General features: G+C 33.6%; 1 protein-coding gene across 5 annotated transcripts; it reads right to left on the bottom strand.

The window, feature by feature from the left end:
- Positions 1–947: 947 nt before the first annotated feature.
- On the bottom strand, positions 948–15,886 carry LOC105166487 (Pentatricopeptide repeat (PPR) superfamily protein). 5 transcript variants are annotated; one of them, XM_088882680.1, is made up of 13 exons: positions 15,560–15,884; positions 15,104–15,205; positions 14,519–14,651; positions 13,745–13,976; positions 13,484–13,586; positions 13,324–13,388; positions 11,794–11,913; positions 11,600–11,698; positions 6,594–6,747; positions 3,766–3,879; positions 3,216–3,361; positions 1,429–1,524; positions 948–1,207 (listed from the first exon to the last, which is right to left on the bottom strand). In XM_088882680.1, the coding sequence occupies exons 2-13, from the start codon at positions 15,132–15,134 to the stop codon at positions 1,103–1,105; spliced, it is 1,398 nt and encodes a 465-aa protein (XP_088738806.1). In that variant the 5' UTR covers positions 15,135–15,205; positions 15,560–15,884; the 3' UTR covers positions 948–1,102. The 5 variants fall into 5 exon arrangements, 4 of the variants coding, with proteins under 4 accessions (XP_088738806.1, XP_088738805.1, XP_088738804.1 ...); XR_016066411.1 differs by lacking the exon at positions 15,104–15,205 and adding an exon at positions 2,212–2,326 and having other exon boundaries at positions 1,163–1,207; positions 15,560–15,886; XM_088882679.1 differs by lacking the exon at positions 15,104–15,205 and having other exon boundaries at positions 13,324–13,373.
- Between the last annotated feature and the right edge of the window lie 945 nt (positions 15,887–16,831).

The raw sequence follows: 16,831 nt of genomic DNA, 5'->3' as shown, positions 1-16,831 counted from the left end.
GGAGGATTTGTGCTCATTATGCATCAACACCAAGGAATCGGCCAGGCACCTTTTCTTTGAGTGTCCGTTCAGTAGCTTCGTTTGGTCACGGATCCGACACTGGATTGGCATCAGCAGGACTATGTCAACCCTTCAAAGCGCGACCAAGTGGCTCAAGAAGGAGAAAATTGGTTCGTCCGTGCAGAACAAAGCGCGACACCTCGCTTTGGCATGCACGGTCTACACACTTTGGAGGCATCGCAATGAAGTCATCTTTGAGGGCTCAACGCCCTGTCCCGAGGGGCTCATTAGATTTGTCAAGGTTACATTGTATAGGGTCCTTTGGACTCTTTTCCCAAATGGTTTGCTTGTATCCTAATCTTTAGCGTGGGATTTTTGTATCTCTCCGGGTATGCCCGGAGTACATTGTAAATATTTCTTGGATGAATGAAACTTACATTTCACCCAAAAAAAAAAAAAAAAAAAAAAAGTTTTAGAATTTATTTAAGTAATTGTCCTTAAAATAAATAACAATCATACCGGACACCTCCAGCATAGAAGGGGTTTTGCCTTAATCTTGGACTTTAAGGTTAGGCCATGATTACAAGGCCTATTGGGCTGGATTAAGCTCTTAATGCAGACATGTTAGCTGGTCTAGATGAACATCTGTCCGTCGCTACTATTTTTAATGGCCCGGTATGGGGTATATTATAAATATAATGTAAACTGCGATTAATATGAATCAATATGGTATAATGTAAAAAGTAATTAACATGACTAAATAAGTATAATTTGAAAAGTAACTACTAGGAGTTAATGAATGTAATGTACAAAGTATTAATAGGAGTTAATAAATGTATTATTTTACATTCTTATCCTTAGAAATTATGATATTATAGAGTTAATTTGGTCAATAAAAAATAAAAACTCTGAAGTTCATTCATCTTTTATATAAGTATAGATATAGATTAGTGCAGATATAGATATAATATACCATGTAGAAAGGTGAAATAAGGTTGAAGTGAGACTGTCAACAAAGGAAAGCACGTAGGATGTGCCATAAACCTAAGTTTTCACCCTGAAATTATTTCCGACATCAAGACTAAAACTGAGTGTATCAAAATTAGTCAAAGTCTGTAGGTCTATCAAGAGTCCTTAACTTTTTTCTCCGTGACCTTGGGAACAGCAGTTGCTGGATCTGCTTGTCTGCAGCACACTCCGATGTTGCCTGAAGAACCGGGGGGAGGGGCGGAGGAATATATCAGTGTTGTTTCAATGATATCAGATAGATTACTTCCAAGTACAAAGGAAACGCAAGTGTAATATAGCAAAGATTAAAAAATGCAGCGCCTCCACAAGAACAACTCTGCAGAATACTTTGCATTTTTTAGATAAGCAATACTTTAAAGTTGCAGTAAGATCTGCTTAGTGAAGTTTGTGCTCACTAACCCTGACTTTGAAGGAAAAACGATGAGTTCGGACTTCTGTTCCTGAACAAACTCTAACGTCCATTCCAAGGCTGTCCACTCCAATTAAATTTGCCCCCTGGAAAAAGATGGCCAGGGTCAGAAAATCAGAGTAACATGCATCATTTACACATGAAGTAAAAATGTGGCACACCAATCCAGTTTTCGAGACTCGATGATTCCCACATAAAAGAATCTGTCAAACAAGAGTACCCACTGATGTGAATTTTGCCATGACTCTTGACATGCAAACTAATTTCAGATGTTCAACATAACTCTGATTGTACCTAAGAAGAAAGTAGAAATTCAGCAGTATATCGATATGCTTTTTGTTGTTGCTCATTATCATCTCATGCTTTTACAAGTTTTGCTTCTTAAAATATTTGGGAGGCTAATCTTCTTAGTTAGAGTATGCAGATTCAACTTTTTTACATGTTTGCTGATCTTCTTGTGACAATCATCATGTCTCTGTCACCTCTTCTTTTTATGCTGCCACCTTTTTTTCTTTCTCATTCTTCAGTTTAAGTTAAGAGGAAAAGAAACACAAGTATAAATTCAAGTTCGACTCTAGAGGAATTCCTTGCTCATAGATCATCATCATATTATGGCTGCTTAATAATAACCATAATCATGCTCGTAGAGGGGACACAAAGCTGTGTTAAATGAATGTAAATTACTTCAGTTCAAACTAGAATTAGATACATTTTACCCCCCTCAACATTATGACACATTGCATTCACCCCTTACTACTAAATGTGACCATTACCCTTTGAGCTTAACGGCCTATTAGCCATTCATCTTCCTAAACCTTCCTTCGCTGATGTGGCGAACTTTCTTCCAATTTCAACAGCTTTGTAGCCATTGTTGACTGATAGATTGCACTGCACGTAGTAATAAGATATTTTCCCATAGTTTCATTTTTCAATTTGACTAATAAATCCGGGCAAATAACTGCTCGATGTCTTTGGAAAATGAGTAGTAACTCTGCAAATTCACAACAATCTTGTTCATCATGTCGTACACGAAGCTGTAATATTGGTATAGAAAGAAATTGTAAATATAGAAATAGGCTTGTCCAAACCAAATGGCCGATAAACATCAATGGCAAAACTTGCAAGTTGCCAAGATTAGATGCGAGTAAATCATTATCTAGAGTCTATTTATCTACAAATATGTTCTTTAAAAAAATAAATTCAACTTGAAATTATAATTGTAGAAAGAATATATATGGAATCACTTGAAACGGATAGAGCAAATATATGTGAGGATGGAGATTGCACAAGTCTATATAAATTGTCATTCAGTGAATAGAAAAATTAAAATGCGTGTTTCATCCATATAAATGTAGGTTTAATATATAAATAGTAAACTTGAGATATTTCTTCTTCTTGTGAAAGTTATTATGTTCGCTATAATTTTAAAAGTTCCTATTCCTTTAAACCTAAATTTCCCTAGATGACAACAATTAAATTTAACCCCCTTGGCCTAAATATTTGAACAAGATTGCCCTTATAGTAAAACAACATAAATATCATAGCATGAACACAAGTTCATCCAAACAATTAATTCAAGGAGTGTAAGTATTACAATTTATTAGTTTAGGAGTCCGAATGCGACATAAGACATAATTCAAGGGGGCTAGTGTATTTATCCTACTTACAGGTTATTTAAGTTATAGGGCAATTTTGGAAGAAACATCGCTATTGGTTGTCATGGTCTATTCTAATGCCATCTTAGAATAGATACAAACCTAAAGGCTTTGATTGTTACCTCAACATGGAGTCCTTTTTTTTTGCAAAGAGCTTTAAGAGCAATATTGCACCTTGTTCTTGATTCACCAAAGCGCTCTAGAATAGATGGGATTGAATGTACAAGCACATCAGGTTCAGCGTATTGGAAATCCTGCACACTAACCACTGACTGCAAGAAACAGATAACCACCAGACCTCAATAACATACCACAATTAAGAAGACGGAAATATAATTACAAGATAAACCTTTTGAACAGCATGGTTTCCCAGAACAAAATACAACGTCATTCTAAGCTATGAGTGAGGAAAAAGACAGGCAAGTAGAAGCAAACCCATTTCATATAATACCCCAACACTTTGATGGCTATCTTCTATGAAGATTTAGGGTGTGGAAAACACAGGCACACAGAAATGCAAATATCATTGAACTACATCCAAATACAGAAACTGGATTTAGAGGACAATGTAATGTTTGATAGATTGAAAATTTTTGGAGGGACGATCCAGTATGTACAAGTTAAAAAGGAGAGACACTAGGAATCAGAGAAAAACTGTGTTCCAGTAAGTACATGCCTGAACGCCGTAGACGGAGAATAGCTCTATTTTTGTGATTTCCAATCTATAAATGGTTGACCTACCACAGCTTCCATCATGGCTTGAACTAACGCTCGCGACATCTCCATCTGAGAAAACCAACCTCAGTGCAAATTCAGCTAGAATAAAGCTGGCATACCTTTACCATGAAACAAAGACAAACTTAACAGAAAACAGGAATTTGAGATAAAGCTGATGTAAATCACCTTATTTTTGTACTAAATCTTGTCCATGGATATAATCTGGTGAGTCATACCAGTATGCAAAACTGTGATTTAGATAAATTACTTTTGTGCATTGCTACATTGATGTAGAAACTTAATAAAATAGTTTCAGTCATTACACACACACACACACAGAAAAATCACAATTATAAAAGATGAACAGTAGACAAAGAGGATAAGATGTTCGAAATCAATTGGATTGCAAGGAATACTGGCATCATGACTAGCAGTTCCATTAGATAGAGAGTCACCGAAGTCACCAACCTGAAAGCAATTTTCACATAACTAGTAAAACGTATGCACATTGTGCATATTGCAAGTGTTTTTTATTTTTCACATCTTTGTTGTCTTTCAAAAAACGTATATGTTCCAACGAATAAAGAAATATCTTAAATCTTGGGAGAAAAACTTATAAATGACAACAAAATTTATTAGTAATGTGCACAATTTTTTTAGTTATTGAGCTTCATATATCTTATATTAAATACTTCTACGAATATTTCATGCTTTTGATCCTTTAGAAATTACATCCTTTGCAAACATATATTTAGGATTTATGCAAATACACAATTATTCTTTATTTTTTTAATATTAATGATCATACATCTAGTTCTTCTTCATTCTTCACAAATACACTACATATATATATAATATTATATATATATAAGTTTGTTTGACATTTATATTTACTGTCATTTTACTTGTCAATTCTTCTTTAATAGTTGATTTTATAATTAATAAAATCCATATAATTTTTTAAGATCACCAACCTAGCTTGTATAGATATGTATTTATCATAATTTGTTAAAATTAATCTAAATTCCTTGGATAATTATATTTTATCTGTTGATGCTATTAAGTGCTATTAATATACTTTGATTAGTAATTCAAATTATTCACATGAAAATATAAATATATTACAAGTATGTATGTTTCTATCATACTTTGCTATTATTTAGTAGATTGTTTGATAAAATTAATGCAACATAATTAATTGATTTAAAACAAATAAAAATATAGATAAACTAATTTAAATAATGAGTTAGATTGGTGTGTAACAAAAAAATTGGAAAGTTCGTTCATTAAAAATGAGATACATTAATGAAAAGTACCACATTAAAGTACAAGAATTTAAGGCTACTTGTTTTTATTCGAAATTTCATATTCTCATTTTCTACTATTTAAAATTTAACTTCCATTTGTTTCATTATCTTTTTAACAGAAATACCACTTATTTTTTCTATTACTTCCAACAAATTGAATAAATTTAAGATAAAGCAAGTGGAGTCGAGTCCGTCAACCTATTATAAAGTAAAGTATCAATTTAATTATGTACTACTAGATCATAAACTATTTAATTAATTACATTTCATATTATCTTTTGCATGTGATCCATGTGAAATAATAAAAGAGATAAAATTTTGCAAACTCAATCATTTACTAACATCAACAGTTGAATTAAATATAAGAATCCATGAGATAAGTTTCAGAAGTATTTATTGAAATGAAAGCTAAAAGTTTGAGTAAAAGAGGAGTGTAGTCCTAGCCAGTTCGAATTGACATAAGTATAAATTATTGATGAAAATTTCAATCATAATCTCAAAGTTTAGGGCATTTTCCTTATCAAATAACAATACAAAATGCTGTCCTATTTTGTAGACCTGGTCTTAACTAAACAGGATCACCATCACTGGATGATTCTCTTATGTTCCTATATTTTACTGTACAAATAGGATCATCATGCTTATGCCCTGATATAGAGAAAAGTATCACATAGAAATGGATAACATAAGACTGTCTTATCAAATAAAGAATTTTTGAAAAATAAGACCAGCACTAGCAAATTTTTAAACTTGAGAAACTTGGTCTCTTAGAAATTTGAATTTATGTGTCTAAATCTAACATCAAAGGAACTTGTGTTCAATAGAATGGCCTACAAGACAAAAGATAAGGTCTTCTACATTGTGGGACAGTGGATCACAAGTCTTAGCAATTGCCCAACCCCAGATCTCATTACTAATATTTTGTCAAGGCAACTGTATTTATTAAATCTTAGAATGTAAAAGACATTCTTCAAACAAAAAGGGTTTAAAATTCTCCAGTCAAGTATATTCATCAGGCACACTTTAGAACACATCAAGATCTAGTCTACTACATATAGCGTACCTGAATTCTAGCATACAATTCCTGGCAGAATTCATTTATCTTATATGTCAGTTTTATGGTGAATGAAGGGCTAATTTATTAGAATATTTGTCATTGACTACAAAAAAAGAATCACAAATCTACAAATTGGGACTTCATGATACAATTCATGTTGAGCCTTGCGCCACATGGTCGACACTAAACAGAAGATGCCATTTATCCAAAACGTGGTTTATTTACCAAGATGAAGCTAAAGCTTATTAAATCCTTTTGAATGCTACCTTGAACTGCCAAAAGCACTAAAGAACTTAGTTATAGACCAAGATGAGGCTGTAATTCAGTAATTCTGGGTAGTTAGAGTTAAGCTTCGGAGAAAAATTGAAAAGGGAGACCAGAAGTGTTGATAGTTGAATATACTAAACTCATTCCACTACCTTCACAGTCTGAACTGTAGCCATCATTGTCTTCATCATGGAAGAGCCGTCGGAGATAAAATTCTTCATCTATAAATGTAGGCTTGAGGAACCCCCAAAGAACAACTCCATTTGATGGATAATCCATCAATTTAGCATGTTCCACATCAATAGCCTGAAAAATGTGAAGAACCAGACTCCCCAAGTAAATTTAACATACAAAACACTATCTTAAAAAACATGCACACACAGATCATATCAGGTTTTTTCATGTTCCCTATCATTTTTCTCTTCATTACTATCTGCTCTACGGAAACTATTGCCTAAAGAAACCATAAACACTCATCTTAATTCATTGCCAGATACGCATATACCAGCAAGTCTAAGCACCTTAATGGCCAGGTAGAGAAAGAAGCTGGCCACCTCAAAGGTACATCTTCAGATAAAATATTACAGGGCACATTTTTACAAGTCTTGGAACTAGGACAACAACATATCAAAAATCATATCAGAACACTGAAACCTAAAAGAACAAGCAACATGTTAATGAATTCCAAAAACGCATGCACATTCCAATTTGAAATGGAAACCAAAAGAAGTATTTCAACCTACCATCTATTGTTAGGTACAAGCAGTGGAGTTTAGCTATATATGATGTTCGAGCAAGTGTTCTATTATCATAAACATTTTCCTCATGTTCTCTACAAATCAAGAACATCAAGTTATACACATTTTGCTTAATATGCGTCTTGATAGTTTGTTAGACTTTAAAATCTTCATTGCATTTCTTAATAAAACATGCATCTTTAAATTCAGTTCACTGCATTTTGGTTTCGGAGTTGTTCATACATTGGAACCTTAGCCTGGTTCCAAGGGTGATTGGATAACCTGGAAGGAATGCACATGTGAAACAAGCCAAAAGTAAAGTAACACTAAGATACAGATATAGGAAGGAATAAGGATGACGCATCTTTCATCTTATGGCCGTGATAGGTGCTGGAGTCCAAGCCATAAATTACAGAAAGAAAAACGGTAAATATGTATTTCTTCTCACGGCCGTGATGCACCCCTGCATATTCTGTTGCTGATCTATCAGATATTAAGATTCCTTTTCTAACCTTTCATAAACCTAGGTATTACGGATGTTTAGATTAGTTAAAAAGGACTTATCTTCTAGTTTTCAAGGACTGTGCATTCTGGAATAAAACTAAAAGACAAAAGACAGGAGATTTTCATGAAAAATCAACCAAATCAAAATCAAGGGTGAGAAGAGTTTTCTTCTTTTCCTTTCTTTCTACCTTTGTCAATCATTCCATGATTTGTTTTATGGTTTTGAATTGTAACTCAAACATGGCTGAGTACTCTCCTTGTTTTAGGATCAAAAGAAACACTTTGAAGAATTAATGATGAAACTTCATTTCAAATTTTATTAGTAAATAGTTTGATTACTTTTGGTTCAATATATGCACACCTATTGCTTGTGAGTTGTGAATGTGCTAGGCACTATATTTGTATGTATTTAAATTTAAATGATGACCAAAGATGCAATTTGATACCCGAACTCTACAATTGAACCTGAGAATTTAAACCATGAACGTAGGATTAAATCTCTTGATGAATCATGGATCCATTTGAGGAATTTCCAGATTAATTCAATTGCCAAGAAAGAGGATAATTGATTAATTTAGGCATGTTATTATACTTTGCAATAAGAAATACACAAGGATATCAAAGTAAGCATTCATTATATGACGGAATGCCTGTGACGTTAATTATCATTATGTTGGATCTTGATTCTCGAATGCTTTTGTGATTTCCTTCGATTCTGTGTCCAGAGAACTTAAAGAGTCAATTTTTCCTAGTCCAATCCAATACTATTTCAATAAGATATGTCCTAATACTGTTGACACCCCTCTACAATGCCACAGCGGTATCCTTGTTCAGACCATTTTTTAGCAATAAAATTCAGTAAGATTTACAGTAACTACCAAACTGAAGAGTGTCCTCACCAGAAAAATAGTACTTGCTTAGCAACTCCTGTTCCAATTATTCCTTTGATTGCATCATTAGCTAAAGCGAAATTTTGTAACATATTAGGGCATCCCATTAGTAAGCCGGTTAGGGCTGATATATCAGATTCTAATATTATTGATCGATTTGGGCGTATATGCAGAAATCTTTCTCATTATCATAGTGGATCTTCCAACAAAAAGATTTTGTATCGAATAAAGTATATACTTCGCCTTTCTTGTGCTAGAACTTTGGCTCGGTAACACAAAGGTACTGTACGTGCTTTTTTAAAAAGATTCAGCTCGGAATTATTGGAAGAATTTCTTATGTTGGAAGAAGACGTTCAACACCTAATGCCACTGCTTTCATGCCTTCAACTAAAAGAATTGTTCCTGAAAGTCACTACAGATACTAGTTGATCTTTCATGATGACTTTTGATTTGATATGAAATTGAGTTGGATTATTGATTATTTGAAAAAGATTAGGCTCAAAACTAGAAACACCTTGAGAGTTTTGTAAGTAAATTTATCTTTACTAGACAATTTTCCTTAATCTCAATATACCATTCTTCGATTTTTCTTTAGATTTCCACATCCAAAGTTGATATGAGTTCTTCACATAATTTGAATTATTTAGTACTAAATTACTAATAAAATTTACAGTTTTCATAATTTTAATACTTTTAGAACTTTTGTATGTTATTGCTATATTATTTGATATTATTCATATCCTATAGAAATATGAACTAAGTTGATGTGATTAATTAACAGGAAAAAAAGTTACAGACATAAAATATACTAATTGCATATCAATGACCAATCATATTAGTTAGTGGAAGCTGTATTTAATTAAATACTGAGTTTCTCGGTTAGTGTTTGATATTTTAATAATATAAATGACAATTATTTGTACATGATTAAATGTGAAATGTACTAACTGAAATAAATATTACTATTTTCTCACAACAATTATGTTAGAAAATGACAAGTGTAAATACTGTTTCCTTTTTGAACATGGGGATAAAATAGTTTTTTTATCATTTAAAATCTATGTTTTCACTCACTCACAATTTACGGCAGAGGAAATTAAATGAAGTACTCCAGATACAAAGTATGGAAAGGTATCTATAACTTCCCCCCCCCCCAGGACCTGCCCCCCAAACCTAGAGTAGCTAGATGGGGAAGTAAAATTAATCCTTATTCATACATAGGCTTCTCTGGTACGAAATGAGCCACTTCAAATAGGTTCATTGCTCCGGCCCAACTAAAGATTTTGAGACAGCTATGATCATGGTAGCTGCGGCATTTTTTTCAAATCTCTTCTTTATGTCTAAAATTACCTCGCCCTTAGCAGCGGGAAAGGAGTCTATCTACCTATGACCGAAAAAAAAAGGAGTTCGTCACTACACGACCCGACCATTCCACACTAACAAGGAGGGAATGGAGTAAGGGTCTACTGCTCTATCCCCCTATGGAATATGAGCTAACAAGATCTAGAATTCACTATTTTTCAAACAAAAGCTACAACTTTCAACTTTATTTTTTCACAAATAGTAGTTCTCCAAAAGAAGCAGCCCTTGCAAACACTCCCACTAAAAAGCTCCAACCCTTGATGCAATATAACATAACTCTCCAATTTCCAACATCTAGAGGTAAATCATACATTCAAATGATTATTGATTATTGATTATTGCCTCACCAAATAAAATTCAGATGAAGAGACTTAATTACACGTCAAATGTGTAACTGCCCTTCTGACCTAGTTCTGCAGTTCTCAATTACCATACGCGGAGATGCAGAATCCTATATAATTAGATCAAACTTTTGGACACCTCGAGAACACTAGAATGAGATAATAGCAGAATCCTACAATTAAATCAGACCCTTTAATAATTTGATAATACTAGATTGACATTATACTCTATAGTAACTAGACCTCACATCAGACCCTTTAATACTTTGATAATACTAGATTGACACTATACTCTATAGCATCAGACCTCACCAATTATCTGTGGAAGGAGACTGGCCAACTGTCCTGCCTAATAATTCAGTCCATGGGTGAATATATCAATCCTTCAGGGACTGGATCTGCCGCCATCTTAACCTATAAAATTATTTTGACCTTAGAACAATCACCATGCCTCTAATTCTTGTCTTTTTCATTACAGGTTCACCAAACCTATATTGGTAATTAAATGGATGCAGGTATTCCTTTACTTGTTATGAAGAATCAAAAAATTTTGAGAGCTCAATGTGGTGCATCAAATCTTACAAACCAGAATCTGGAAACGAATGTTTGAAAGGCAGAAAGCTAAATCCATTGCAGAATATTCTGCAAACTAACATGACCATTTATTGATGCTAGCAGGTGCCAGTACTCCAAAATTCCCACCACATGTGATCACACACATGACAGAGAAGCCTCAAGAGTTTCTCAGGTCGAATATATTGTACTATTTCATCTCTCTCAGCTTGACCAGTTACATTTCTAACCTGACCAATTCATCGCACCCTTATTGCATGCTATCCACCAGCATTCCAATTCCGAAATTTTATCCATTTGGGTGGAAGTTCAAAATTGTCACCTTAACCACGAATTCTACCAACTTAGTTAATAAATTTCCAGTAAGAGTACAACGCTAAACAGAAGATAGCATGTTTCTCTCTTCATAATCAGGTGAAACAGAAATACTGTCTACTCTAAGCAGCAAGTGTAGGTCAACAGAGCAGAGCATATGTTACAATACTGAAATTGTTAGCTTTGATCAGCACCAGAACCACTGGTGGACCACATTTGCTACTAGTGTATTGTTATCAAACCAGAACTATAAAGCAGTAGCGATTCAATTTAGTTTCCCAAGAAAGGACAACATAAAATCTTCAGCAAAAGAAAACCTCAAATTAACTCATGCTAAAGTTGAAATCAGAATTTGGTTTTAAGCATTTTGTGGTTGCAAACAGGACTCAGGAAATGTTACCACTATGCAAGAACAAAATAAATAAATAATAACAACCTTTGTCAAGCACTTGGCAAAGTAAACTGGATGAGTCCAATTGGAATTTTCTGGCAATCCCCATTCACCCCAAATGTCTGCATTGCTAATATCCTCGACCTGGTTGCAATAGGAGTATATAGTTTAAGAGAGAAGAATATCTTACGAACTAATAGGGTAAAAATCAGATGAAGGATAATAAGAAATTGTCTCACTTCAAAAGCATCATCAGCCAAAAAAACATCATATCCAGCATCAATGTCCAAAATTTCGTCATCAGAAAGATCCATCTTCCTGATCTGATAGTGGGAGATATCCATCCCAATCAAAGCAGTCTTAGGACATACAAATTGCTGACTGTCAGTACATAATCAGGAAATTAAGCAGCCAAAAGTAGGCATGTTATTCAGCAACCACTGAAACAGATATGTTAACTATGTGCTACCACATGAAGGGCGAAAAAGAAAGAGATGTACAGTGTACACACCTACATCCCAAAGTAAAGCACCCAATTTGACTAGGCTTGGACTTTTAGAAGAGACATGAAAACATGAAAATCTCAACTGTTCTCATAAAAGTTGGGGTTGAGAATTAGTGGTGTCACTTTAATACTTTAAGTGAATGAATATTTTTGGAAGTTTATAGTTTAGGAATTGGAGTTTTGTGTTGGAATATCCTGAAAAACAAAATAGGAGCTATAGAATTGGGACAGAGGAGAGTATTATTGATTTCTATTGATCTTAATGAATATACAGAACTCAGAACTGTAAAAGATAAAGAGAAAGAAAAAGGAACTTATAGCCGGCATAAGATGCAAATAAGACATTGTTATTGCTCACCGTAGTAAGTTCCCATATACTAAACAGTAATAAATAAGGGACATAGAATGCCCTGACAATATTATAGGCGATAAATAGAAAGAAAAAACAGATCAATCCTTATAACTGAGAGACAGAGTGAATCTAAGAAAAAGTCAATTAGAAGATAAGAGCTTTGTCTGGTTTCATTTTTGGGGATTCCCCGAGATGGGCCAAAACACACCCAATACTTGCCTGCTCTTTTTTACACTTTATCTATATATAATATATATAAACACACACATATATATAATATAATATAAAAGAGATAAGATTTTTCAATTAATAGTGTTTTTTTTGTCTTCAAAAAACACAACATTAAACATACAACACCTATATATACATACATATATAAATATATATAAAAGAGACATTAGTTGACAATGAACAATAACTTTTGTGTCCCAAAACACAACATCAAGCATACAACACTTTATTTTAAATTATTTTAAATTATCACTAAAACAAATCCAAACATACATAGTTATCTCTAACACATACTTATTTACCTTTGTTTTGTTCTCTCTATGTCCACAAAACAAAACAAAACACCCAGAAAATGAATCCAAACACTATGAAGTGGATTTGGATTGAAGGAACAGATAGCCACAAAATATTCAGTGATAGTTGTTCGTCGGATAAATATTGTTCATGGAGATTCCAATAACTAAATTACTTTTTCATCTTCAAGTAGACTGCTATATTTACTGATGGAAATCTTCAAAGTCAAACAGGTAGAAATCAACTGATAGCAATGAGATATGATTTAGCAAAATATGATCCGCATCTGTCAAGCGAACAAGGTCAATGAAACTTTGCTTCCTACAGTTCCAGTAAAAGCAGAGTCAAAATTTCCTAAAGTTCTTCAGACTAGATTAAAAACCTCACCACTGGATTACTTGCTCCATGATCTTGCAAGATGTTCTGACCATCATAAACTTCAAAAAATATATCTGACCATAAGTGAAAAATTATAATAAAGAAAGAAACATGAGTAGGTTGATGTCACAAGAAAATCTACACATTCTACAAGAGAGTGAAGCCAAACCTCCAAAGTCATCAATAACATAGTCAAACTCAGCCCATGAGATCTGTTCATGTGGCTCACAGTGCACAATGCCCGGGAATAGCAGTAAGGCCCTGTTGTTAGCCTAAGATAAAAACAGAAATCAGACAAAATGTTCTAGATGAAAAACAGATTATCCTGACTAAATACACCAACCACACTGATGTATCTCAAACATTTTCAGGACTTATAATGCAAGAAGTTTGATTGTAGCTTAATATATAATATTTTTTGATGGGAGACCTCCACAGCAGTCCTTGCTATCTCAGCAGATGTAGGCATTCGATCACGAACTCGCCCATGATCCCTCAATTCTTCTAGTGGATGATAGCCGTTACTAGTAATATAACTAGATGAGTCTGGAACTGAATCTGAATAATCAGCAGCTACTGAAACTTGTGAAATGCAAATATCATGTCCCTGAGGCAACCAATGTAACCGTGTAGTTCCAAAGAAAGGATTCTCACTCCTGAAACTGCAAACATTAGTTGTCGTGTCAACAGACTCATTTAGAAAGGATATGAAGCAGCAATATAATCAAGAAGGAATGATGTTGAATTTCTCAGTGTAGTTATTTTCCCGGGGTATTTTCCGCAGGGAAGCCATACCCTCTTGCAAGAAAGTTATTCATATATTTACCACCTGCCCAACAAATGCACAGAATTTTCTAGGAAAATGACCAAAGGAAGCAAAGAGATGTGTTTTTTACTTTGCTCTATTTTCAAGAAGACATTTTCGTAATTTCCACGTAATCAAATCCAGACAGCATGCGACATCATTATCTAGCATCCTCACATAATGATTACGTCATCAACAACATTTCCATTTGCAGCCTCTTTGTGTTCCCCTTACCGACCCCGCCCACACACACAACACACACACACACACAGACTCCTCATAAGAAGAACAAAGTAGCTATAAGTAATGTTACGGCAGGGGGATAGAAAATGTCCACAGAGTGAGAACAGGAAAGAATGATTGTGACACGACAGTCTGAACAAATTAAAAAGCCCATACCTCAAGCCTGAATACTCAGAAACTCTTTGAGGCTCCACCGATGACTTAGTCCAACTGCTGGAGAATCCATATGATGTTGAGCAGATAATGGGTTCAACATGACATCTAAGGCAGTGGAAAGGGCCTGAGCCACCTGGAAGAGGAAATGCAATATGAGTTGAGAACAGAAAATAGTCAGAACGATCCAGAGGCCACTGAAGTATTCACATGTTAACAATGGAGGTGTGGCAGCTAATCAGTTCACTAAAGACATAGCAAAGCCCATACCAGCTGCAACTGGGACACTAGTAGCATGATAAAGCACGTCATATCAGACACCACAAAGACAATACTAAAATCTTCTAAATAAGCATTGGAACCTTTAAAGCTTTAGACAAATAAAAATATTTCATAGAACAATACAAGTTTTTGTCTACATACAATTGTGCAGATGCAATTTGACGTGCCAATAAGATCATTAACATAACATAAATAAGTAGAATAAGATAAATGGGCATATAATACCCAAACAAGACTGCAATAAACAAATTAATCTTATGGTCCTTTCAGATGATGCAAGCTTTTTGTCATGTGTAAATAACGCACCTTTTAATGTTTTTGGCGTATCTTCTCCCATTAAAAGCTAATCAACTTTTTCTTGTCTAAACGCTGCATGGTGACTTTTCAGGACAGCAACTAAATTTTGCGCTTGACCAACAAAGTAACACACAAATACGGAACCTTGAGAATTACAATCTTTTTCTAACATCAAGTAATTTTTGCAACATATTAGAACACAGACAATCAGGTAATCCGTTGCTACATTCATCCTAATTAGTTGCTTTGGGTAACAAAAGTAACAAATTGGTTAACACGGCAAATTAGTGGACGATATCTCCATAAACCCCAGGTGAGAAGCTGTGCATGGAACATGGCGAAACAAAAAAAGAAAACGGACACAAATGCAAGCAAATAAAAATGCAATACTAATAAGAAAACAAAAGAAAAAGGGGGGGGGGGAGATTGATCAAGAACAGAGAAGAATAAAAATTGGGGAATCACCGAGTAAGAGAGAGTGTGAAGATGGTGGTGCTGTCAGAGATATCAGCATCGATTGATCGAGGAAGATGATGAATTTGAGCAACAAAAATGTTTGTTTGGATGGAAATAGAGTGGGTTGCGTCGTATGTTGTAGGTGTCGCTGTCTTTCCTTGTTTCTACCTCTCACTTGCAGCAAGTTCACTGACTGCTCAAACTGAAAGCTGCAACCAGTACAGCTTCAGCCCTGTGTCTCTATGCGCGCGTGCGAGCGTTGACCACCACGTTCCGTCATTGCTCCTTCCTCGATCCATTTCTTTTGTTTTCACTGTTCAATTAATCAATTTGTTTTGTTTTCAATTATCAAGAAATAAATGCATTTTTTTGTCCTCAAACATAATTATTTATGCGAATCTAATCATTGAACAATTTAAGGTCGCAATATTTTTTATTTTAAAATTTTAATTTTTTTAGCAATTTTTATCCCTCCGTTAATTTTTCCATCAAAACTAATGGATTTCGACAAGTGCAATGCATATGATTAACGAAGAGGGAAAATTTGGCTTAATGGGGGAAAAATTTACATAGTGTTTGGATTTGTATTTTGAATGTTTCGTTTTGATATTTTTGAGATAGAGAAAAAAAAAATAGAGATAAAGTATGTGTTCGAGATGGATGGTATGTTTGGATTTGTGTTTTGATATAATATAAAATAGTTTAAAATAAGTGGTGTATGTTTGATGTTAAGATTCAGGAAACAAAGGTTACCGTTCATTGTCAAATAATATCTTTTTTATGTATATTTATTAATATAAGTGTGTATATATATAGTATTTTGTTTGTTAGTGAAATATAGTATATATATTTATGTTACGTAATTTTCTTTCTTGAGGATTTTTTTTTATATTTTAAATAATAATTATAAATTTAGTGAATAATTAAATGCATTATAGTATTGTCTCCAAAATGATTTTGTTAGACTTTATATTTGGATTGAAAAAATATATTATATAAAATTCAAATAATAAATATTTGAATTAAGTATGTATATTGGTATATTGTCCTCAATTTTCAAATTTCTCAAATATTTCATTCAAGTAGAAAAAAATTTTAGTACAAAATATTTAAATAGTGAAAGTTGAAAAAATTGTAATTAATAGTTAAATGCATTATAGTAATGTGTTTAAAATTCATTCGTAAGACTTTATATTCGAAATGATAATTTTAATAGATAATTAAAGCAATAAAAAGTTTGAATTAAGTATGTAATACTGGTATGTCCTCAATATACAAAAC

The sequence above is a fragment of the Sesamum indicum genome, linkage group LG7, assembly GCF_026168435.1.
Source record: "Sesamum indicum cultivar Baizhima isolate 11 linkage group LG7, ASM2616843v1, whole genome shotgun sequence".
NCBI lineage: Eukaryota > Viridiplantae > Streptophyta > Magnoliopsida > Lamiales > Pedaliaceae > Sesamum > Sesamum indicum.
Note: the sequence above shows the minus strand (reverse complement) of the source record. Positions and strands in the feature narration are given on the sequence as shown.